The following is a 27,445-nucleotide window of genomic DNA, read 5'->3' on the forward strand; positions in this document are numbered from 1 at the left end:
GGGGGCTAATAACAGATTGTATAGTCCCCCAGTTTTAGGGGACTAATAACATATTGTATAGTCCCCCAGTTTTAGGGGACTAATAACATATTGTATAGTCCCCCAGTTTTAGGGGACTAATAACATATTGTATAGTCCCCCAGTTTTAGGGACTAATAACATATTGTATAGTCCCCCAGTTTTAGGGGACTAATAACATATTGTATAGTCCCCCAGTTTTAGGGACTAATAACATATTGTATAGTCCCCCAGTTTTAGGGGATTAATAACATATTGTATAGTCCACAAGTTTTAGGGGACTAATAACATATTGTATAGTCCCCCAGTTTTAGGGGACTAATAACATATTGTATAGTCCCCCAGTTTTAGGGACTAATAACATATTGTATAGTCCCCCAGTTTTAGGGGACTAATAACATATTGTATAGTCCCCCAGTTTTAGGGACTAATAACATATTGTATAGTCCCCCAGTTTTAGGGACTAATAACATATTGTATAGTCCCCCAGTTTTAGGGGACTAATAACATATTGTATAGTCCCCCAGTTTTAGGGACTAATAACATATTGTATAGTCCCCCAGTTTTAGGGGCTATTAACATATTGTATAGTTTTAGGGGATTAATAACATATTGTATAGTCCCCCAGTTTTAGGGGCTATTAATATACAAATACTAAATGATCCAATGGATTTTACTTTGTAAGGTTATTTTGTATATTGTAGTTATGATTATTTCTGAAGCATTATTATCAGTGAATATAATATCATTAGTGGAATATAGACATCATAACATTTTATACATTCAAGTGATAACGGCCAAAATTTATGTGAAAAAATACAACGGACGAAAATCCATCCATGATAAAAACCATTAAATACATAAGGGAGACAACCCATGGCATCCCTATAATGTATTTAATACACCAGATAGAAAAGTCTGATGTCTACATTGTATTGTAAAATAAAACATGTAAGAAGGCACATATTAAATGCTTTATCACAATTTGAAGGAATTTCACAAATGTTAAATTTGTATTCCGTTTAGACAAGTTCAAGTCTATAACACATATCCAAACATCTGAAAATGAGGATAGGTTCAAATACACTTCCCTCCAATCTAGTATATAAAATTTGTAATATCAAACTGATTATTCATTAAACAGAATACAAACATTATATTTGAAAGCACATATGGAATGTATCACAATGAAGAAGTGGACAACCAATACATGTAGATATAGGATAATGGAAGGGACCATCCTAGTAAATGTATTGCTATCAGGTGGAACAAAGGGAAGTAACTCAGATCAGAATGCACTGATGATGTAGTTGGAGGAGAAAAGTCCAGTCTGCCCTTACATGTAAATAGTATTGTTGTTCGTACTGTTACTAATTGACTGTAATGTAGTTGGCGGGGAACATCGCAGTACTTCCCAGCATTAAAACGGTATGAATTTACGTACTGATACTCGACCGTGATGTAGTTGGCGGGGAACGGCCCAGTCCGCTCTAGTTACTTGATCGTGATGTTGTTGGCTGGGAAGAGCCCAGTCCGCTCCAGTTACTTGATCGTGATGTAGTTGGCTGGGAAGAGCCCAGTCCGCTCTAGTTACTTGATCGTGATGTAGTCGGCTGGGAAGAGCCCAGTCCGCTCCAGTTACTTGATCGTGATGTAGTTGGCTGGGAATAGTCCAGTACGCCCCCTACACGTTCCTTCCCACCAGTCATTGGTAGACTGTGTCTGAGTTAAAATGAGGATTTCCTCTCCTGAAATGCATCATCATCAATTGTGTTTATTCAAGTAAATACTCAATAGGAAGGTATAATTAGGAATCTTATGTAACGCCATAACATCAAGTGTCAACATGTAATATTAAAACGCCATAACATCAAGTGTCAACATGTAATATTAAAACGCCGTAACATCAAGTGTCAACATGTAATATTAAAACGCCATAACATCAAGTGTCAACATGTAATATTAAAACGCCATAACATCAAGTGTCAACATGTAATATTAAAACGCCATAACATCAAGTGTCAACATGTAATATTAAAACGCCATAACATCAAGTGTCAACATGTAATATTAAAACGCCATAACATCAAGTGTCAACATGTAATATTAAAACACCACAACATCAAGTGTCAACATGTAATATTAAAACGCCATAACATCAAGTGTCAACATGTAATATTAAAACGCCATAACATCAAGTGTCAACATGTAATATTAAAACACCACAACATCAAGTGTCAACATGTAATATTAAAACACCACAACATCAAGTGTCAACATGTAATATTAAAACGCTATAACATCAAGTGTCAACATGTAATATTACTTCCTAACTATGCATTTCACATCTCATTCAAGTGTCATCACATTTGTTGAACAAATTGAACATTATATATGTAATATGTTGCAGAGGGAAGTCAATAGAATAAGAGGACATACACAGTGGCTGAACACTCACTGACAATATTCAATAAATGTTCATTAGACAAGTGGCTGAATACTCACTGACAATATTCAATAAATGTTCATCAGACAAGTGGCTGAACACTCACTGATAATATTCAATAAATGTTCATTAGACAAATGACTACAATCACTGACAATATTCAATAAATGTTAATTAGACAAGTGACTCTACACTCACTGACAATATTCAATAAATGTTCATTAGACAAGTGACTACAATCACTGACAATATTCAATAAATGTTCATCAGACAAGTGACAGAACACTCACTGACAATATTCAATAAATGTTCATTAGACAAATGACTACAATCACTGACAATATTCAATAAATGTTCATCAGACAAGTGACAGAACACTCACTGACAATACTCAATAAATGTTCATTAGACTAGTGTCTCTACACTCACTGACAAAAGTAAATATTGTTTATTACCTTTTCTGAAGGAAATGTCACAAGGAAGCTGTGCTTCATATGCAAAACTGGCAATGGCCTTTCTTGGAGTAACTTCCACTTTTCCCCAAGGGTCATCTGGGCTTTTAGATCCTGGTTTTCAAACGACAAGGATATGAAAGACATTTATAGAACAATCCAACAGTAAAGAGTTCATATATAATATGTACACTCTATAGCTACTATGTTATGCCCCTCGTCCAATCCTCTCTTTCCTTGATGTACACCCTACTGTTTTACATCCCTCCTTCCTTCCTCCTAACCTAGATATACACCCTACTGTTTTACATCCCTCCTCCCATCCTCCTTTCCTTGATATACACCCTACTGTTTTACATCCCTCCTTCCTTCCTCCTAACCTAGATGTACACCCTACTGTTTTACATCCCTCCTTCCTTCCTCCTGACCTAGATATACACCCTACTGTTTTACTCATCTTCTTTCCATCAGGTATAATTTTGTATTGAAAGTGTACCATAGAGGATCATAGTGTACCATAGAGGATCATAGTGTACCATAGAGGATCATAGAGGATCATAGAGGATCATAGAGGACCATAGAGGATCATAGTGTACCATAGAGGATCATAGAGGACCATAGAGGATCATAGTGTACCATAGAGGATCATAGAGGATCATAGAGAGGATCATAGAGGATCATAGAGGATCATAGTGTACCATAGAGGATCATAGAGGATCATAGAGGATCATAGAGGATCATAGTGTACCATAGAGGACCATAGAGGATCATAGAGGATCATAGAGGACCATAGAGGACCATAGAGGATCATAGAGGATCATAGAGGATCATAGAGGATCATAGAGGATCATAGTGTACCATAGAGGATCATAGAGGACCATAGAGGATCATAGAGGACCATAGAGGATCATAGAGGACCATAGAGGATCATAGAGGACCATAGAGGATCATAGAGGATAATAGAGGATCATAGAGGACCATAGAGGACCATAGAGGACCATAGAGGACCACAGAGGATCACAGAGGATCACAGAGGATCATAGAGGACCATAGAGGATCATAGAGGATCATAGAGGAGAGGAATTTACAAGTCTGATTTCAATGAGATCGTAAGTAATCAATGCAAAAACTGAAATTATCACAATCATGATTTAGCGGAGTTCTATTAGCTAAAAAAACAAGATAACCTGTTAGTTTTACTGTGTGCACATTGTTTAGCATTGAACTGACCTGTCACAGAAGTCCGAGTGGTGCGACTCTGGACTGTGCGTTTTACAACTGTCCTTGACCCTCCTGTGGACGACGTGTGCTGGGTAACTGTATGAACAGATCGACAGGACTGTGCTCGAGGCATAACAGATGGAGTGTCAAACTTAGACATGGGGTCAAGACTGGAGAGTTCAGAACCACCATAGAGGTTATACTGCGACCTTGACCTTGACTGGGGCATGCTGTATTTGTCCATAGGGTCAGATGATTTTGGCAGGCTGTACTTAGACTCTGTATAGTCGCCCTCACCAACACTGTGTCTAGATCGAGACTTGGGCAGACTGTACCGATCGTTTGGATCAGAGACATCCTCGTCACTGCTATCCTGATATGACGCGGGCAAAGCTGTACTTAGACATAGGATTATCAGAACCATGTAAACCATAGTCAGAATGTGATCGAGGTCTCGGAGATTCGGGCTTCTCTCTTCTTGTGCTCTACAATATCAATACAATGTATGTATGTTTTACAGAAAAGATATGTTTGCTCTACTTTATGTAATTTTACTTTAACACACATCCTGAAACAGATTTCTACATAACTATACATAATATATGTTTTAAAGAAAAGATAGATCTGCTCTGCTTTATATAATATTACTTTAACATACATCTAACTATTCCATAACATTTACTTATACACCAGTAAGGCTTCCATTTACTGATTTCATTCCATGATATATATTAGCGTCCTAAGTAAAAAGTCTAACAGGATACGATCACACTTAATGACAGCAGTCAATGCTCAAAAATGTGTTTTTACTATATAAACTATTTTAAACTTGGAGACCCCAGGGTCATGAACTTCACAATTTTGGTAAAGGACCTTAAGACCTTTCTGTCTGTGAAGAGTAATTGATTCTACCATATCTTAGAGTTGAGAAGAAGTTTTTTTGAAATTTTAGTCAATTTGACCCTTATTAGACCTGCCCCTCAGACCCCTGGGGTGAGTACCATATAATGCACAATTATGACCTTTGACCATGAAAGCCATGTAAAATGTTTATGGACGGGCGACGCACGACCACCATGCACGATGCAAGATGGACGACAACGGACAAAAAATAATCAGAATAGGTCACTTGAGATTTTGTCTAAGGTGACCTCAAAAAAACTGTTAGTGTTTTCATCCAGAGGTAACTAAATGATACTGAAAACAAAGACTGGAATAACTGAAGAAAAAATTAACGCTTCGCTTCATAGAAATAACTGACTCACAGCATGTGCTGGCACTATTAAAACAGTTAAAACAAAAGATAAAAACAGAAAATATTCAGGTATTTGCAGAGAAACAGAGGAGGCATTTGAAGGTTATATGATTACAGGTGTCAAGGGAAACACCAATAGATAGGGTCATATGGGGACAGGTGTCAGGGACGACACCAACAGCAAGGGTCATATGAGGACAGGTGTCTAGGGAGACACAAACAGTCAGGGTCCTATGAGGACAGGTGTCTGGGAGACACCAACAGTCAGGGTCATATGAGGACAGGTGTCAGGGACGACACCAACAGCGAGGGTCCTATGAGGACAGGGGTCAAGGGAAACACAAACAGTCAGGGTCATATGAGGACGGGTGTCAGGGAGACACCAACAGTCAGGGTCCTATGAGGACAGAGGTCAAGGGAAACACAAACAGTCAGGGTCCTATGAGGACAGGTGTCTGGGAGACACCAACAGTCAGGGTCATATGAGGACAGGTGTCTAGGGAGACACAAACAGTCAGGGTCATATGAGGACGGGTGTCTAGGGGGACACCAACAGTCAGGGTCATATGAGGACGGGTGTCTAAGGGGACACAAACAGTCAGGGTCCTATGAGGACAGGTGTCTGGGAGACACCAACAGTCAGGGTCATATGAGGACAGGTGTCAGGGACGACACCAACAGCGAGGGTCCTATGAGGACAGGGGTCAAGGGAAACACAAACAGTCAGGGTCATATGAGGACGGGTGTCAGGGAGACACCAACAGTCAGGGTCCTATGAGGACAGAGGTCAAGGGAAACACAAACAGTCAGGGTCCTATGAGGACAGGTGTCTGGGAGACACCAACAGTCAGGGTCATATGAGGACAGGTGTCTAGGGAGACACAAACAGTCAGGGTCATTTGAGGACGGGTGTCTAGGGAGACACCAACAGTCAGGGTCATATGAGGACAGGTGTCTAGGGGGACACCAACAGTCAGGGTCATATGAGGACAGGTGTCTAGGGGGGACACCAACAGCCAGGGTCATATGAGGACAGGTGTCAAGGGAGACCTCAACAGTCAGGGTCACATGAAGATGGGTTTCAAGGTGAAACCAGGAGTAAGAAAATAAAGCATTAATGTTGACATTAGGAAGAAGAAAATTGTTTAGAAAGAATAGAAAAGATAAGATACCAAATCCAGTTGCTATGGGACAGCAGGTACGATTCTTTTGCTCTACCAGCATCGCTGTGGTTGGGATACTGTTATCAACAGTAAACCTGTGTCCTGTCATAAGCCCACCCTAGCTATTTCACCATTCATTAAAATAACCATCTGAAATAATCCTATACCCCCTACTTTGTGTCAATTTTGGAAGGTTTATTGATGGAAAATTTAATTTGTGTCTAATTTAAAGTTTTTGTATCAAAAGGCATTTTTTCCTGATGTTACCCAATCTCTTTTACTTTAAAATAATATTTAGGTGTGCTGACACACAAAAACGCTGCACCATTATATATATAGACTTGAGTTTAAAAGCAAAGAAAGATTGAAAACCTACAGTACATAAATACTGTTTGCATAATGTAAGTACATCTAGCCATCCTTGACCTAGCTCATGTTTGTGAAACCTATATTAAATATTTTGACGTCCAAAACTTGTTGAATTTTCAACTAACCAGAACCAGCTAAATTAAACTGTAATTGTTTTTAATTGATAGGATAAGTTACGTACAGAGAAACGTTCCTTGAGTTTCTCTCCCATGCTATGAGCTTGTTTGGTGGCCATCTTTTTAGCAAGATCTATCATCTGTTTCTCAGCCCGCTTCCTGTGCATCTCAAGCGTTTCGTACAGTGCGCTGCATTCATCTGGACGAGGAAATTCACCCGACAGGATCTGGTAAGCCCGGACATCCTGTTTATAAAATCTGAAATTTGAAAAATTCAAGTCTTAAATCTGCACAGTTGTAAATTATATAACTAAAATTACTAAAATATTTAATCTAGACAAGATTCTGTGACAGGAAATTTCACATACACAAAATAAAATTTCATTCTTTTTTCAGCAAAAGCAAAAATACAGTCCCCTAAAAATAAGGAACTGTGCAGTAACCATCATTTCACAATAGACTACTGTAAACATATTAATTTTCGTGCACATGTATTTTTGGGCATTTCCAAATTATATCAAATCAGTGCAATGCAAAATTAGTGCATTCTCTTATTCTCTGTAGAAAAAGCACAAATAAAATGTTATTAGTGCAATATTAATTTAGTGGAATGCTCGCAGAGCGGAAAGTGCTAGAATAAGATTACCACTAAAATATGTACATTTACTGTATCTGTCACAGTGATACTTATTGTATATGATGAGTATCTGTCACAGTGATACTTATTATATATGATGAGTATCCAATACTGTGATACTTATTGTATATGACGAGTATCCGATACTGTGATACTTATTGTATATGACGAGTATCCGATACTGTGATACTTATTGTATATGACGAGTATCCGATACTGTGATACTTATTGTATATGATGAGTATCTGTCACAGTGATACTTATTGTATATGATGAGTATCCGATACTGTGATACTTATTGTATATGATGAGTATCCGATACTGTGATACTTATTGTATATGATGAGTATCCGATACTGTGATACTTATTGTATATGATGAGTATCTGTCACTGTGATACTTATTGTATATGATGAGTATCCGATACTGTGATACTTATTGTATATGATGAGTATCCGATACTGTGATACTTATTGTATATGATGAGTATCCGATACTGTGATACTTATTGTATATGATGAGTATCTGTCACAGTGATACTTATTGTATATGATGAGTATCCGATACTGTGATACTTATTGTATATGATGAGTATCTGTCACAGTGATACTTATTGTATATGACGAGTATCCGATACTGTGATACTTATTGTATATGATGAGTATCCGATACTGTGATACTTATTGTATATGATGAGTATCCGATACTGTGATACTTATTGTATATGATGAGTATCTGTCACAGTGATACTTATTGTATATGATGAGTATCCGATAATGTGATACTTATTGTATATGATGAGTATCTGTCACAGTGATACTTATTGTATATGACGAGTATCCGATACTGTGATACTTATTGTATATGAGTATCTGTCACAGTGATACTTATTGTATATGACGAGTATCCGATACTGTGATACTTATTGTATATGATGAGTATCCGATACTGTGATACTTATTGTATATGATGAGTATCCGATACTGTGATACTTATTGTATATGATGAGTATCTGTCACTGTGATACTTATTGTATATGATGAGTATCCGATACTGTGATACTTATTGTATATGATGAGTATCCGATACTGTGATACTTATTGTATATGATGAGTATCCGATACTGTGATACTTATTGTATATGATGAGTATCTGTCACAGTGATACTTATTGTATATGATGAGTATCCGATACTGTGATACTTATTGTATATGATGAGTATCTGTCACAGTGATACTTATTGTATATGACGAGTATCCGATACTGTGATACTTATTGTATATGATGAGTATCCGATACTGTGATACTTATTGTATATGATGAGTATCCGATACTGTGATACTTATTGTATATGATGAGTATCTGTCACAGTGATACTTATTGTATATGATGAGTATCCGATAATGTGATACTTATTGTATATGATGAGTATCTGTCACAGTGATACTTATTGTATATGATGAGTATCCGATACTGTGATACTTATTGTATATGATGAGTATCTGTTACTGTGATACTTATTGTATATGATGAGTATCTGTCACAGTGATACTTATTGTATATGATGAGTATCCGATACTGTGATACTTATTGTATATGATGAGTATCTGTCACAGTGATACTTATTGTATATGATGAGTATCTGTCACAGTGATACTTATTGTATATGATGAGTATCCGATACTGTGATACTTATTGTATATGATGAGTATCCGATACTGTGATACTTATTGTATATGATGAGTATCCGATACTGTGATACTTATTGTATACGATGAGTATCCGATACTGTGATACTTATTGTATATGATGAGTATCTGTCACAGTGCTGCTTATTGTATATGATGAGTATCCGATACTGTGATACTTATTGTATATGATGAGTATCCGATACTGTGATACTTATTGTATATGATGAGTATCTGTCACAGTGATACTTATTGTATATGATGAGTATCCGATACTGTGATACTTATTGTATATGATGAGTATCCGATACTGTGATACTTATTGTATATGACGAGTATCCGATACTGTGATACTTATTGTATATGATGAGTATCCGATACTGTGATACTTATTGTATATGATGAGTATCCGATACTGTGATACTTATTGTATATGATGAGTATCTGTCACAGTGATACTTATTGTATATGATGAGTATCTGTCACAGTGATACTTATTGTATATGATGAGTATCCGATACTGATTACTTATTGTATATGATGAGTATCCGATACTGTGATACTTATTGTATATGATGAGTATCCGATACTGTGATACTTATTGTATATGATGAGTATCCGATACTGTGATACTTATTGTATATGATGAGTATCCGATACTGTGATACTTATTGTATATGATGAGTATCTGTCACAGTGATACTTATTGTATATGATGAGTATCTGTTACTGTGATACTTATTGTATATGATGAGTATCTGTCACAGTGATACTTATTGTATATGATGAGTATCCGATACTGTGATACTTATTGTATATGACGAGTATCCGATACTGTGATACTTATTGTATATGATGAGTATCTGTCACTGTGATACTTATTGTATATGATGAGTATCCGATACTGTGATACTTATTGTATATGATGAGTATCTGTCACAGTGCTGCTTATTGTATATGATGGGTATCCGATACTGTGATACTTATTGTATATGATGAGTATCCGATAATGTGATACTTATTGTATATGATGAGTATCTGATACTGTGATACTTATTGTATATGACGAGTATCCGATACTGTGATACTTATTGTATATGATGAGTATCCGATACTGTGATACTTATTGTATATGACGGGTATCCGATACTGTGATACTTATTGTATATGATGAGTATCTGTCACAGTGATACTTATTGTATATGACGAGTATCCGATACTGTGATACTTATTGTATATGAGTATCTGTCACAGTGATACTTATTGTATATGACGAGTATCCGATACTGTGATACTTATTGTATATGATGAGTATCCGATACTGTGATACTTATTGTATATGATGAGTATCCGATACTGTGATACTTATTGTATATGATGAGTATCTGTCACTGTGATACTTATTGTATATGATGAGTATCCGATACTGTGATACTTATTGTATATGATGAGTATCCGATACTGTGATACTTATTGTATATGATGAGTATCCGATACTGTGATACTTATTGTATATGATGAGTATCTGTCACAGTGATACTTATTGTATATGATGAGTATCCGATACTGTGATACTTATTGTATATGATGAGTATCTGTCACAGTGATACTTATTGTATATGACGAGTATCCGATACTGTGATACTTATTGTATATGATGAGTATCCGATACTGTGATACTTATTGTATATGATGAGTATCCGATACTGTGATACTTATTGTATATGATGAGTATCTGTCACAGTGATACTTATTGTATATGATGAGTATCCGATAATGTGATACTTATTGTATATGATGAGTATCTGTTACTGTGATATTTATTGTATATGATGAGTATCTGTCACAGTGATACTTATTGTATATGATGAGTATCCGATACTGTGATACTTATTGTATATGACGAGTATCCGATACTGTGATTCTTATTGTATATGATGAGTATCTGTCACTGTGATACTTATTGTATATGATGAGTATCCGATACTGTGATACTTATTGTATATGATGAGTATCTGTCACAGTGCTGCTTATTGTATATGATGGGTATCCGATACTGTGATACTTATTGTATATGATGAGTATCCGATATTGTGATACTTATTGTATATGATGAGTATCTGATACTGTGATACTTATTGTATATGACGAGTATCCGATACTGTGATACTTATTGTATATGATGAGTATCCGATACTGTGATACTTATTGTATATGACGGGTATCCGATACTGTGATACTTATTGTATATGATGAGTATCTGTCACAGTGATACTTATTGTATATGACGAGTATCCGATACTGTGATACTTATTGTATATGATGAGTATCTGTCACAGTGATACTTATTGTATATGACGAGTATCCGATACTGTGATACTTATTGTATATGATGAGTATCCGATACTGTGATACTTATTGTATATGATGAGTATCCGATACTGTGATACTTATTGTATATGATGAGTATCTGTCACTGTGATACTTATTGTATATGATGAGTATCCGATACTGTGATACTTATTGTATATGATGAGTATCCGATACTGTGATACTTATTGTATATGACGGGTATCCGATACTGTGATACTTATTGTATATGATGAGTATCTGTCACAGTGATACTTATTGTATATGATGAGTATCTGATACTGTGATACTTATTGTATATGATGAGTATCGGATACTGTGATACTTATTGTATATGACGAGTATCTGTCACAGTGATACTTATTGTATATGATGAGTATCTGTCACAGTGATACTTATTGTATATGATGAGTATCCGATACTGTGATACTTATTGTATATGACGGGTATCCGATACTGTGATACTTATTGTATATGATGAGTATCTGTCACAGTGATACTTATTGTATATGATGAGTATCTGATACTATGATACTTATTGTATATGATGAGTATCGGATACTGTGATACTTATTGTATATGACGAGTATCTGTCACAGTGATACTTATTGTATATGATGAGTATCTGTCACAGTGATACTTATTGTATATGACGGGTATCCGATACTGTGATACTTATTGTATATGATGAGTATCCGATACTGGATACTTATTGTATATGATGAGTATCCGTCACAGTGATACTTATTGTATATGATGAGTATCCGATACTGTGATACTTATTGTATATGATGAGTATCCGATACTGTGATACTTATTGTATATGATGAGTATCCATTACTGTGATACTTATTGTATATGACGAGTATCCGATACTGTGATACTTATTGTATATGACGAGTATCCGATACTGTGATACTTATTGTATATGACGAGTATCCGATACTGTGATACTTATTGTATATGATGAGTATCTGTCACAGTGATACTTATTGTATATGATGAGTATCCGATACTGTGATACTTATTGTATATGATGAGTATCTGTTACTGTGATACTTATTGTATATGATGAGTATCTGTCACAGTGATACTTATTGTATATGATGAGTATCCGATACTGTGATACTTATTGTATATGATGAGTATCTGTCACAGTGATACTTATTGTATATGATGAGTATCTGTCACAGTGATACTTATTGTATATGATGAGTATCCGATACTGTGATACTTATTGTATATGATGAGTATCCGATACTGTGATACTTATTGTATATGATGAGTATCTGTCACAGTGATACTTATTGTATATGATGAGTATCCGATACTGTGATACTTAATGTATATGATGAGTATCCGATACTGTCATACTTATTGTATATGATGAGTATCCAATACTGTGATACTTATTGTATATGATGAGTATCTGTCACAGTGATACTTATTGTATATGACGAGTATCCGATACTGTGATATTTATTGTATATGATGAGTATCCGATACTGTCATACTTATTCTATATGATGAGTATCTGTCACAGTGATACTTATTGTATATGATGAGTATCCGATACTGTGATACTTATTGTATATGATGAGTACCCGATACTGTGATACTTATTGTATATGATGAGTATCCGATACTGTGATACTTATTGTATATGATGAGTATCCGATACTGTGATACTTATTGTATATGATGAGTATCTGTCACAGTGATACTTATTGTATATGATGAGTATCCGATACTGTGATACTTATTGTATATGACGAGTATCTGTCACAGTGATACTTATTGTATATGATGAGTATCTGATACTGGATACTTATTGTATATGATGAGTATCTGTCACAGTGATACTTATTGTATATGATGAGTATCTGTCAGTGATACTTATTGTATATGATGAGTATCCGATACTGTGATACTTATTGTATATGACGAGTATCCGATACTGTGATACTTATTGTATATGACGGGTATCTGATACTGGATACTTATTGTATATGATGAGTATCCGATACTGTGCTACTTATTGTATATGATGAGTATCTGTCACAGTGATACTTATTGTATATGATGAGTATCTGTCACAGTGATACTTATTGTATATGATGAGTATCCGATACTGTGATACTTATTGTATATGATCAGTATCTGTCACAGTGATACTTATTGTATATGATGAGTATCGGATACTGTGATACTTATTGTATATGATGAGTATCTGTCACAGTGATACTTATTGTATATGATGAGTATCTGTCACAGTGATACTTATTGTATATGATGAGTATCGGTCACAGTGATACTTATTGTATATGATGAGTATCCGATACTGTGATACTTATTGTATATGATGAGTATCTGTCACAGTGATACTTATTGTATATGATGAGTATCCAATACTGTGATACTTATTGTATATGATGAGTATCCAATACTTTGATACTTATTGTATATGATGAGTATCCAATACTGTGATACTTATTGTATATGATGAGTATCCGATACTGTGATACTTATTGTATATGATGAGTATCCGATACTGTGATACTTATTGTATATGATGAGTATCCGATACTGTGATACTTATTGTATATGATGAGTATCCGATACTGTGATACTTATTGTATATGATGAGTATCCTGATCACTGTGATACTTATTGTATATGATGAGTATCCGATACTGTGATACTTATTGTATATGATGAGTATCTGTCACAGTGATACTTATTGTATATGATGAGTATCCGATACTGTGATACTTATTGTATATGACGAGTATCCGATACTGTGATACTTATTGTATATGACGAGTATCCGATACTGTGATACTTATTGTATATGATGAGTATCCGATACTGTGATACTTATTGTATATGATGAGTATCCGATACTGTGATACTTATTGTATATAATGAGAAGTGTACTTTTTATTGGCATCTTTCCTCTCGATAAGTGCACTTCCTTCTATGGAAATGCCAGCGAACAGTCCCTTTGTTTTGGAGTAGGTGTAGATAGCTGCCGGGCTCCTAAGAGCTATGTCCGCCTCAAGGTTACGCCCTAGTGGTCCAGCTGCTATTGAGAAATTACCTCCAAGGGTCAAATTACCTCCCTTGGAGAAAGCATCAACAGATGTACGTGAGTTGAGGATGATGACAAAGTCGGTGACCTTCAAATAAACAATAAATATAAACAATAACAATCAGTAAATATAAACAATAACAATCAGGTAACACATACAAGTATAGTGTGGAATAGATCTGTGAGGAGAAATACCCACATCTCACTTATTGTTCATCGGATATTATGTACACTAGTTGATAATGAAAAGCACTCTATGGATATCAACTCATTTATGGTTTAAAACATATACCTTTGGCTTGAATTCCTGATGGGTTTTTTTATTATCTAAGCCAGAAGCCAATAAAATATTCATATTTAACTCCGATATATTTGCTAAATTACAACTTGTAGACATGAAAATGTTGTAGGGATCCTTGTGCTAATACTCTCATACAGAGTTCCATTATCACATTGTATAGATAGAACACACCTCAGCACCAACTTCAAATCCCCCGCCGAGGCCAGCTATACCCAGGGCCGACGGTGCTGACCATTCTGTAGGAGATATCAGTAGTGTTACAGTAAAACAAAGATTATTGAATTATATATAAAAGATTTTCCTGTGAAATCCCTGTAGGTGTATATATACATATATATAGTAATAATAATAAAAAACACACACAGTGATGACGTCACAAATAAATCCTTTCATTACACCTGAAGAGCTTGCTCTCAAAGCATGTGAAAGTGCTAGTGTGAATTTCTAGTTTGTGTTTTTTATTATTATTACTATGTATATCCATCACAAGGACATTATATATTTTTAATTACATATAAATATATATATATATATATATATATACCCAGGGTATAATATTATATGAATAGGTGAACAGTTTGGGTTTGTGTAAAAATATAATGAAAATCTGCTGTAAAACGGTTAACAGGATATATATGCAATGTCTTGTCCATCCATCATCACACTTATTTACATCATTCATTATCATACTTTTTAGTTTGACGTTTCGGGTATACATTGTACACTGTTTTTGCTCCTTGTCCATCAATTTAAAGTCAGGCCATTTTCAATATAGACAAAGAATATTCTGTCTAAACTGGTGCAGGTCATCCAAGCTCTTCAGGATAGAATTGGGGTCAGATTTTGTCATAAAAAGACAAAGAGATTGATACTTAACGATTTGACCTTCATCTTACCTGCGTCCAGGTCATCTCCGACCTTAGCAATGACAATGCCACTTCCTCCCCGCGCTGTGACCAGGAACCCAGCCTTTACCACAGTCAGGATGGCCAGACCCTTAGCCTTCAGCAGGATACCAGCTGAAAGTTGAGGAATGTGCTACCATAAAGCACTTCTTTGGGGTAGATAAGTGTTGAAGATGGAGTACAAAAACTGAACCATGCTGTACATGTGTACTTTTGATGAAAGTGATCTGCTGAAATTAAGACCAATAAGATACTAACAAAGCTCACAACCAATGGTCTTAATGACTCTTTAGTTAATTCATTCCAAATTTTCTATAATTACCTGGAATGACTTTGTCAGGGCAAATATTTGCTTTAGTTACCAAGAATGAGTTTATCTGGGCCAATATTTGCTATAATTACCTGGAATGAGTTTATCTGGGCCAATATTTGCTGATGGAACAGTAAAACTACGTAATATTTTGGCTGCTTTCTTTGCCTCGGACCGCAGGCTGTGTGGTATTGGTGTGTTCACCATGGTAACAGGTTTCAATCATCACATCTCATTGTCATCTGTTTCACAAGCTGAAATTATGGAAGGTAGAAATAGTTTCAATGAGCATAATACAATAAATTTTGTATGGAACAACCTTGTTATAATACCAGTAATTATTCAGTAAATGAACTGCCACCACCGTACCTTACGACCAGGTAAAAAATATTTTACTAAAAGATGTTTACTGATCATGAAAATGTGGTCTATTTAGAAACTTGATGTTACTCTATCGAAAGTATTCATCAATTTTTGGTAGTTTCCAGCATGCAAATTATAATTTTTATTTTTGCATTTTTATGATGTTTCATGACAAAATAAATTTGACTTACAAATATGATCACAATGACGGTCATTTCATTTTTCAAAAAAAAAAAACCTACCAACTAAATTTGCTACTGTAAGAAATATATCATTTTGAAAATTATGTTTATTTAATAAAAGCTCTATTAAAAGTATAATATTATTAAAGTGTAATCCCAAGTGTATTCTGTTTCAATTATGAATTTAACAGCAGTTTAAATGATTGTCTTGGTACGACAGATAATGACACTACAATATTTTTGCTGGTTGACAGTTTTTGCCTACCCTTAGGTAACCCAATTTAAAAAATAATAATAATAATAATTCATCTTAAATAATTTACACTTTTAATGCCTGCCTCTATCATAATAAAAACACTTTAATCAGAGACCTATATACTAGTATATAGATCTCTGCTTTAATCAACAAATTTATTAGATATCAAATATCAGTAGAATATGCATGTGCTAGAAATAGCTCATAGCTTCTAAACGATAAAGTTGTCTTGTTAAAAGAAACAAGAGGCCCAATGGGCCTGTATCGCTCACCTGCCTCTACACAAAATTGCAGTTGATTGAGGTCATTTCTACAGATACTATGCTGATAACAACTTTATTTAAATATCAGAGTAAGCCAGGTTAATTCATGTCAATATATATTCTAGTCCTTCATTCCAGCATACCATTGGCCTAAGATCAGTTCTTGGCGACTCTTGACTCCAAGCATGCTACAGACAGGCCCAATATCAAGTCCCTGGGCCTCTTGGTTATTGAGAAGAAGTTGTTTGAATATTATAGCCTATTTGACCCATGTGACCTTGAATGAAGGTCAAGGTCATCTATTTGAACAAACTTGGTAGCCCTTCACCCCAGCATGCTACAGGCCCAATATCAAGTCCCTGGGCCTCTTGGTTATTGAGAAGAAGTCGTTTGAAGATTATAGCCTATTTGACCCATGTGACCTTGAATGTAGGTCAACATCATTTATTTTAACAAACTTGGTAGCCCTTCATCCCAGCATGCTACAGGCCCAATATCAAGTCCCAGAGCCTCTTGGTTATTGAAAAGAAGTTGTTTGAAGATTATAGCCTATTTGACCCATGTGACCTTGAATGAAGGTCAAGGTCATTCATTTGAACAAACTTGGTAGCCTTTTACCCCAGTATGCTACAGGCCCAATATCAAGTCCCTGGGCCTCTTGGTTATTGAAAAGAAGTCGTTTGAAGATTATAGCCTATTTGACCCATGTGACCTTTAATGATAGTCAAGGTCATTTATTTGAACAAACTTGGTAGCCCTTCATCCCAGCATGCTACAGGCCCAATACCAAGTCCCTGGGCCTCTTGGTTATTGAGAAGAAGTTGTTTGAAGATTATAGCCTATTTGACCCATGTGACCTTGAATGAAGGTCAATGTCATTCATTTGAACAAACTTGGTAGCCTTTCACCCCAGCATGCTACAGGCCCAATATCTAGTCCCTGGGCCTCTTGGTTATTGAGAAGAAGTTGTTTGAAGATTATAGCCTATTTGACCCATGTGACCTTGAATGAAGGTCAAGGTCATTCATTTGAACAAACTTGGTAGCCTTTCACCCCAGCATGCTACAGGCCTAATATCAAGTCCCTGGGCCTCTTGGTTATGGAGAAGAAGTCGTTTGAAGATTATAGCCTATTTGACCCATGTGACCTTGAATGTAGGTCAACATCATTTATTTTAACAACTTTGGTAGCCCTTTACCCCAGCATGCTACAGGCCCAATATCAAGTCCCTGGGCCTCTTGGTAATTGAGAAGAAGTCGTTTGAAGATTATAGCCTATTTGACCCATGTGACCTTGAATGATGGTCAAGGTCATTTATTTGAACAAACTTGGTATCCCTTCACCCCAGCATGCTACAGGCCCAATATCTAGTCCCTGGGCCTCTTGGTTATTGAGAAGAAGTTGTTTGAAGATTATAGCCTATTTGACCCATGTGACCTTGAATGAAGGTCAAGGTCATTCATTTGAACAAACTTGGTAGCCCTTCATCCCAGCATGCTACAGGCCCAATATCTAGTCCCTGGGCCTCTTGGTTATTGAGAAGAAGTCGTTTGAAGATTATAGCCTATTTGACCCATGTGACCTTGAATGAAGGTCAAGGTCATTTATTTGAACAAACTTGGTAGCCCTTCATCCCAGCATGCTACAGGCCCAATATCTAGTCCCTGGGCCTCTTGGTTATTGAGAAGAAGTCGTTTGAAGATTATAGCCTATTTGACCCATGTGACCTTGAATGAAGGTCAAGGACGGACGCCGCACCATGGCATAAGCTCACTTGCCCTTCGGGCAGGTGAGCTAAAAATGATATTTTAGCAACTTTTGCTATTGGATGTTTTCGCCTAACTTTGCAAGAATAGCACTACAGTGATAATGTTGTCCTGTTTTATAATATGCAACTTTTTTCTTGACTCTTAACTTGGACGATTTTTTAAAGTTAAGGCTAAAATTGTTTTGGCTATTTTCACTAAGGTGTACTGTAGTATCTCAATTGGCGTATAATAGGCACGTTTGCGGATTATACGCAATTTGGTGGTTTTCCCAAACATTCCGTGTAGCCTGTAGGCCTAGCGCGGTAATCACTGCAATAACGTAGCTCTGGACGACGGACGGACAGATGATCGCGTGCCGGAGAGCAGTGTAGGCAGCTGAGTTCTGTATCCAAAATTCGTTCTATGGCTGTCAACACGAACCCTTGATTTTTTTACGGTTTCTACTCTACCATTCAATGGGCGATGTATTCACGTTCAGTCCACTATAAGACTTATATGTTAAAGGTCATCATCAATAATGTTCCAGTTACAAATTACTGAGTTATATACTGAAGTATACATTGTAGCTCCCTTACCTTTTGTCAGCTTCAGCCGATTGCTTCCTGAATCCGGAAGTAATTTGTAAATGGAAATAGAGTTATCCCCCTTGTTTAAAAATAGGAAAGTGCTAAATTACGGACAATTGTGGCACAGAGATATAACTTAAGAAAAGTAACACATTTTGAAGGGAAAATTCTACATATTTTCGTAACATACATAATGTTTCTCGATTAATTAATATAACATTTTGAACTTGTATTTTGGATGAATTGGATATGATCATTTTACGGGAGAAGCAACTAATGCAGAGCTGTCATTAGTATGTACCCTGAAATGTTGACAACAAAAGAGATATCTCGACATCTCATTTCGCAGCAAGACGATGATGGTACCTGCAGAATTGTACATACAGAGATGGTAGATGTTTTGCCACCCGTCTAGTCTTACCGACCAATACCACGTGGTCGCGTACAGAAAACACGTGCATATGGCGTTACAACAAAAATAACAACAAGTGAGGTGGACGATAAATTCTGGTATGATAATCAGTTCGGACACAAACGGATTTTCGTAAGGAGCATATAGAGTAACTGTTAATTAGATATTTACACATAGATCATATTTAACTCATTTAAAAAATGATGTTAACCCCAGTTCAACAGTGATCCAACTGCTAGGCCCCTATTCCCAATGATCAAACCGGAAAGTTCCCAACATTCCCTACTACATGTAGTAGTCACCACAGATCCAACTAGTAAATAAAAGGGGGAGTAAAACAGCCTTCACATTCCGTCTTTTTATTTAGTAGCCAATATAATTTGTGGACACAGTAGCTCCGCTCTATCTCGGAAAGTCCTCTTCTGGCCAAAGTCTGGTATCACAGTCGCCCTGACGCTGGGTATGATATACAGAACAGATCCATGTCCACATGCGGCGATATGAAGCTAAAAAAATGGTTTTGCAAGCAGCTGAAGTTTCATAAAGTGGCTGCCTCATGATCAGTTATCCTTTAAGCCATCAGTGTCCAACCAGTCGGCCCTCATTAGTCATTTCCTTGTCTATAATCTAGTATAGTCCTAGTCCACCAGGGATCCATCTAGTAATCCCTAGTCCACCAGGGATCCATCTAGTAATCCCTAGTCCACCAAGGATCCATTGAGTAATCCTTAGTACATCAAGGATCAATCTGGTAGTCCTTAGTCCACCAGGGATCCATCTAGTAGTCCTTATTCCACCAGGGATCCATCTAGCATTCATTAGTCCACCAGGAATCCATCTAGTAATCCCTAGTCCATCAGAGATCCATCTAGTAATCCCTAGTCCATCTGAGATTAATCTAGTGGTCGTTAGTCCAAGGATCCAACTAGTAATCCTTAGTCCATCAGGGATCCATTGAGTAATATTTTCCTTAGTCCATCAAGGATCCATCTGGTAGTCCTTAGGCCACCAGCCATCCATCTATTAGTCCTATAATAGTCCACCAGGGATCCATGTAGTTGTTCTAAGTCCATCAGACATCCACCAGGGATCCATCTAGTAATCCTTTGTCCATCAGGGGTCCATCTACTAGTCCTTAGTCCACCAGACATTCATCAGGGATCGATCTAGTAGTCCTTAGTTCATCAGAGATCCATCTAGTAATCCCTATAGACCATCAGACGTCCATCAGGGGGATCCATCTAGTTATCCTTAGTCAACCAAGGATCCAACTAGTAGTCTTTAGTCTACCAGGGATCCAAGTAGTGAGCTCCAATTCTTTTTATCAAAATTAAAGATCAAGTTAGTAAGCTCCTAGCCTGCCAGGGATCCATTTAGTAAGCTCCAATTCTTTAGTCCACTAGGGATCGAGCAAGTAATCCTCCATTTCCTAGCTATATATAATGTAGTCTACTAGAGATCATGTTAAGTTCTATTTAGATATATGGAAATATCCAATAGTTCTTATGTATAAATATGATGAAACCATGTAAAATGTATTCACATAGTTACAAATGTTTTAATTATATGTTTTCTTTCTGGACAGGTCTTCTTAAACTTTTCCTGTGATGAGATTCACCTGTGACTTGCCCTATGGCAGAGAAGGCAGAGTTCTGCTTTGAGGTAACAGAAACATCTCGGGCATAGAGAAGCCATGTTGGCAGGGTAAAAGAACAGCATTCGGTCACCTCTTTGGGTGAGATAGGGGATTCTATCAACACTAGGGCTCAGATTTCTAGATATTATCAGCATTCCTTGAAATTCCTCTGTTTCATTTCAAAAAAGATTTCTATTTAAACTTCACGGGGTTAAAACAAGGTATGCGTACACTATAGAGCATCTTTATAAAAAAAAATTCTGAACAGAGAAAATAGTCCGAGTTGTATATCAAATATTTCACAATCCTATGAACTTGGTTTCAGATATAAATATCTTATCAGTGGGCACAAACATTTAATAGTACAGTATATATATTGAAAATTCAAATTTTATGTAGTACGTGATTGTATTGCAACACTTGGTCCCTAGATGTGCCCATTTAATTTTGAGTTTGATTTGAAAACAAAATGGCCAACAGACAGACTGCTATCTATTTCTTGTTCACAGAAACTTTTATGTAGACTCCTCTAAGATTTCACTTGTTGGTCCCCCATTTTATTGAGTAATAAAACGAAAGAAGGGAAGAGTTGAGAAAAGATCAGTCTTACATATTACCTATAATGTTCATTCAGTGGGGGTTGCCAAGATCACTCCGAGATCTCTTGTTTTATATCAAATTTGATTTGTTTTGTATATAAAATGTCAGAGACATATAAATTATATCAATACTACCTCTACCAACAGGGAACACCAAGGGTCCAGTATGATAGAAAGTTGACAGAAAGGAAATCATATCGACTTCAACCTAAAGCAGCATAATGGATGTGTCAGACCTGTATGAAAGAGCCATAAAGGAAGTAGAGGAAAATGTCAAGTTGTTTGGAACTCCAACATGTACAGAGGAAATACCAAACCTGTTTACAGACAGTGTTAATGGTAACGAGTTTAGTGACACCTCTAACCAACAGAAAAGTCCCAACAAACGTATGAAAGAGAAACCGTACAAATGCCCGATCTGTGGCCTGGGGTTTAACAAGGAGAACAAACTGCAGATACACGTAAGTAAACATACGGGAGAGAAACCATACAAATGTGATATCTGTGGTAAAGGTTTGAGTAGGTCTACTCACTTACAGGAACACATCAGGACACATACAGGAGAGAAGCCATACAAATGTGATGTCTGTGGTAAGGGGTTTAACCAGACTGCGAATCTACTGCGACACACCAGGACCCATACAGGAGAGCGGCCCTTTGAATGTGATATCTGTGGTAAGGACTTTGTCCTGTCACAACACATGAGAACACACTACCGACAACACACAGGGGAGAAGCCGTTCAAATGTGATGTCTGTGGTAAGGTGTTTAGTGAGTCGGGAAATCTTCAGAAGCACAACGCTACACATAAGGGGATAGAGATGTATGGGTGTGAAGTATGTGGCAAAGGTTTTACCACAAGTTCTAGTCTACACTCGCACATCAGGACTCATACTGGCGAGAAACCATACAAATGTGAAACGTGTGGTAAGGAATTTAGTCGAGCTGATGTCCTTCAGAGACACAACAGGACACATACAGGAGAGAAGCCATACAGTTGTGAATTCTGTGGTAAGGGGTTCAGTCAGGCGAGTCAGCGTCAGAAACATCGCAGAATACATACAGGAGAAAAACCCTACAAATGTGACGTTTGTGGTAAAAACTTCAGCCTGATTCAGAATCTACAGACCCATCTGAGGACACACTCTGGTGATAAGCCTTACAAGTGTGATATCTGTGGTAAGGCATTTAATCACAGATCCAACTTAAAGACACATATCAAAACGCACACGAAAGAGAAAGATTTCAAGTGTGATGTTTGTGAAAAGAGTTTCTCTACGTCAGGTGACCTGAGTTCACACTCAATGTCACACACAGGAGAGAAGGCTTTCATATGTGGTATTTGTGAAAAGGGATTTAGTCGGTCTCAGTACCTAAAAATCCACATGAGGATGCATACAGGGGAAAAACCATACAAATGTGATCTCTGTGGTAAAGAATTTAATGACTCGCGTGACTTGAAGATACACATACGGGGACATACAGGAGAGAAGCCATACGTGTGTGGTGTTTGTGGCCAGGGCTTTAAACAGACATCCAACCTGACATCACATCTGAGAAAACATTCTGAAGCAAAACCATATGTCTGTCACGTTTGTAGCAGGGGGTTTAAACGGCCTAATAATCTGAAAACACACATGAAAACCCACTCCATAGACCAGAAGTATAAATGTGATATCTGTGATAAGAGGTTTAGTCAGCCCTGTAACCTACAGAGACACCTGGTGACACATACTGACGACAGAGAGACTGACGACAGAAAAACGGTGAGAGAGATGTATCTGGTGGAGAGGTCTGATAAACCGTCGACCTACTTTACTCAGACACAAATGACCTACATAGCTCCTACCTAACATTTCTTTGGTGTTCTCTAGAAGATGACCAGTTTGATGTTTAGTGAAGAGTTATGCTTCAGTTTAAGATATGCTTCCGTATACAATCAATGGTCAGTGACTACAATGCCAGTAGAATTGTGTAGACGGAGACATTTTGTTATTCATTTACAGTCAACTTTATAAATAGTGAAGTCACAAACAACAACAAAAAAACCTGATTTGCTGCACAGTGAATATCTCTTATCAATTGGTAATAATTAACTTTGGAAAAAAAGAAGTATTTTTCAAGATCCCTGGTATTTTGTTGAAGTTATATACCCTTATGTTAAACTTAGAAAAACACCATGATATACATGTACTAGTATATTTACTAGTGTTTTACAGCTAGGTCATGTTTTGTTTTTCTCTCCATATATGGAGATTGTTATTTCATTTCTACACTATATAGTTCACACTGTATATTTTTATCAATATTTTTATCAACTTTAATGATTATAATGTATAAGAATTTTTGATATTTTGCATACTTTCATCAGATGGTAGGTTGTTCAAGTCACACTTCTCTGTGGCTATCCATTCATAAACTATCCTTGTAACCATAATTTCAATGAAATTAAATTCTTAACCAAATATTTAAATGGATCTTTTTTAAATTCCATATGTAGGTTCTGCTTGGTTCCTGTAGTCGTTCATGTTATATTTTGAGAATGACTGGATAACAACCTTTTTGGATTTTGACAATAGAAGTTTCTTAAAATGCTTATGTAATTAACAGATATTTCTAAGATTTTATGTGTAGGTTCCGGTTGGTAACTGTTAGAGGGAAAAAATGGCCGATAGGCCACAATTTTCAGTTTTGACAGTTGAAGTTTGTTACCACTATTTCTCAGAAATTACCAAATGGATGTTCCCAAACTTTATAGCTTGGTCCCTACATTTAGTTGTGCATGTCAAATTTTCAGACTGATTGGAAAACAGGCACCATTTTGGATTTTTACAGTTCAAGTATGTTACTGCTGTTTTGTAGAAAGTACATGTAATTATAATTTCTGAGAAATTAATCAAGGAATGTATCCAATGACATTTGTGGTTTCTTCTTCATCACTTGTGTTCATTATTGAGACAGAAGAACTAAAACAGGTAGTGAATTTATATCAATTCAATATGAAATGTCAAAAGGTAAAATATGAGAAAAAGAGGATAGAAGAGATGGCCGATTGCTTTCCACACAATATATTTTTTGAAGGAATTATCATAGTTTGAAGATACTTGCTTGGTAGACTGGTTACTAATTATGTTGACTACTTTCACAGGAACTTGATGACTGAACACAAATACATGTAATAATTATAAATGCTATGTCATGTGTTTTATGTTTTTATGCATGTTTCCTACTCTCATTTTAAGTTTATACAATATTTTCAGGGGCGGGGGATCTTGCATGACGACAATGTCCTTGTTTATCGTTTATATCTATTATACATAATCTTAAGCCTTCCATTAAATTTTCACACACTTAACAATTTTGATAGTGTATAAATTGATAGTTAATAAAATTTATGGATATCATTCAATTAATTTTATAAAATTAATTATGATTTGTGGAGATTGAAGTACATGCTGTGCTTTATGTAGTGAAATATACAGAGAATGTATATATATATATACATGTCTATATTTCTTACCTGAAGAGTCGGGAAAAGGGTGAAAGCTGCTTGTAAGTTGGTTGTTGAACTTTGTTATTTTTTCTATACATGTATATATACACAAATATATATGATAGACGATTTGTCACTATGATCATGTCATTCTTTTTAAGAATGTAGATGTGGCCTGTGTTATAAGCTGTGGGTATTTCTGGTCAGTCGATTATATTTTTAGGTGCCATAGATCGTGAGTTTGAGGCCAGTCAGGGAATGGCTCTTGAAATTGTCATCCTTAACTTTTTTTATTTATTTATCATTTGTGTTACTATATGTTACACTATAAATACGTATAAATATATATGGACATAATTTATGATATACACATTTTTACCCCTCTAATTAATACATTGTACCTATATCATTAAAAAAATCACAATCACCAATGCTACATCAATTTATAAATAGCTTTATTCTGGTTTTATAATGATTTTTAACGATTATGTAATTTTAGGGTTAGTGTTTGGTGTAAATGGAAGTTTTTACATTCTTAATTAAGATACCATTACTATGGTATAGACATGTATAGTTTTCCAGACATTATACTGATCAGACATTCTGGTTGTTATTTTGCCATACAGGTACAGCTGTATGTATTTTGCAATGTGTTGTTACTTATATTATAAAGTACATGTAAATATTGACATTAAAAAATGGCACCATTTACTCTAGATGTTAGAGTTGTTGTCAGATTTTGATTTATGTCGGTGCTTAAATTTTTCATTAGTAAGTTATTAATTTAATGGTATGAACCATATCCATGTTGTATATCTTGTGTATACATAGACTTGTCAGAGTACATATACAATAATATGGGCATGAATATGTATAATCAGTATTGTAAGATTAAATGGATATGTATTACACTGCTGTGGGTATGTTTGTTATGTGTCACCAATCTGTTTAAGGGGTCTAGTCTACAGACATCTCAAGACACATGTGTATACTTTGTACTTTCTAAGTTGAACACCAGAGCTGGTCATGAAATAATAGATTCTTCAGTAATTATATTTAACATCAAATGCTTGATACACAAATGAACTGCTAAATATGACTTCATAGTATTTAGTCAAGGAGGACGCTACACCTGAGTCAGTGAGCGCTGGCCGCGTAATGTGAGGTGAAGATCAGAAGTACATGGTTAGACACACCCTAACCATGTCGGTTTGTGTTTCTCAGAAACCGAGAAATGGGCCGTTCTGTGTCGTAGTTGTGCCATTTGGAGAGACAATTTACCCTAATTTGCTCTGGATGGCGTGTGACGGGCTTCACACGTTGTTCATTGAGGGAGTCATTAACTACTACACAGAGACTCCAGCCTCAATATGACTCTAGCTGTTCATGGAGCTATAAACCCAGCAAACAAATGGGTAATTATTGTCATTACTTTAATACACCTCTTTAAACCATCCAAAACAAAAACATAATGTATACATCCTTGAAAGTTTCACACAGTTTATTGTAACTAAGTTATTAAATTTTTGATTTATTCTTAATTCTAAACCCACTACTGTATTGA

General features: G+C 36.1%; 2 protein-coding genes across 2 annotated transcripts; one reads left to right on the top strand and one right to left on the bottom strand.

The window, feature by feature from the left end:
- Positions 1-613: 613 nt before the first annotated feature.
- On the bottom strand, positions 614-19,795 carry LOC117336054 (SH3 domain-containing YSC84-like protein 1). Its single transcript, XM_033896404.1, is given in 10 exon segments — positions 614-1,766; positions 2,920-3,030; positions 4,147-4,510; positions 4,512-4,622; positions 7,106-7,298; positions 14,673-14,914; positions 15,299-15,363; positions 16,024-16,146; positions 16,435-16,596; positions 19,751-19,795. Coding segments are annotated over 9 exon segments (1,434 nt in total). The 5' UTR covers positions 16,550-16,596; positions 19,751-19,795; the 3' UTR covers positions 614-1,656.
- Positions 19,796-20,022: 227 nt separating this feature from the next.
- On the top strand, positions 20,023-26,796 carry LOC117336076 (zinc finger protein 227-like). The gene is made up of 3 exons (XM_033896444.1): positions 20,023-20,251; positions 21,739-21,815; positions 22,536-26,796. Exon 3 carries the CDS (start codon positions 22,610-22,612, stop codon positions 24,239-24,241), a length of 1,632 nt encoding a protein of 543 aa, XP_033752335.1. The 5' UTR covers positions 20,023-20,251; positions 21,739-21,815; positions 22,536-22,609; the 3' UTR covers positions 24,242-26,796.
- The last annotated feature ends 649 nt before the right edge of the window (positions 26,797-27,445 follow it).

Source organism: Pecten maximus, chromosome 10, assembly GCF_902652985.1.
Source record: "Pecten maximus chromosome 10, xPecMax1.1, whole genome shotgun sequence".
Lineage (NCBI taxonomy): Eukaryota > Metazoa > Mollusca > Bivalvia > Pectinida > Pectinidae > Pecten > Pecten maximus.

Coding starts and splice junctions, on each gene's coding strand:
- LOC117336076 (XM_033896444.1), top strand. CDS start 22,610: ATGGATGTGTCAGACCTGTATGAAAGAGCCATAAAGGAAGTAGAGGAA.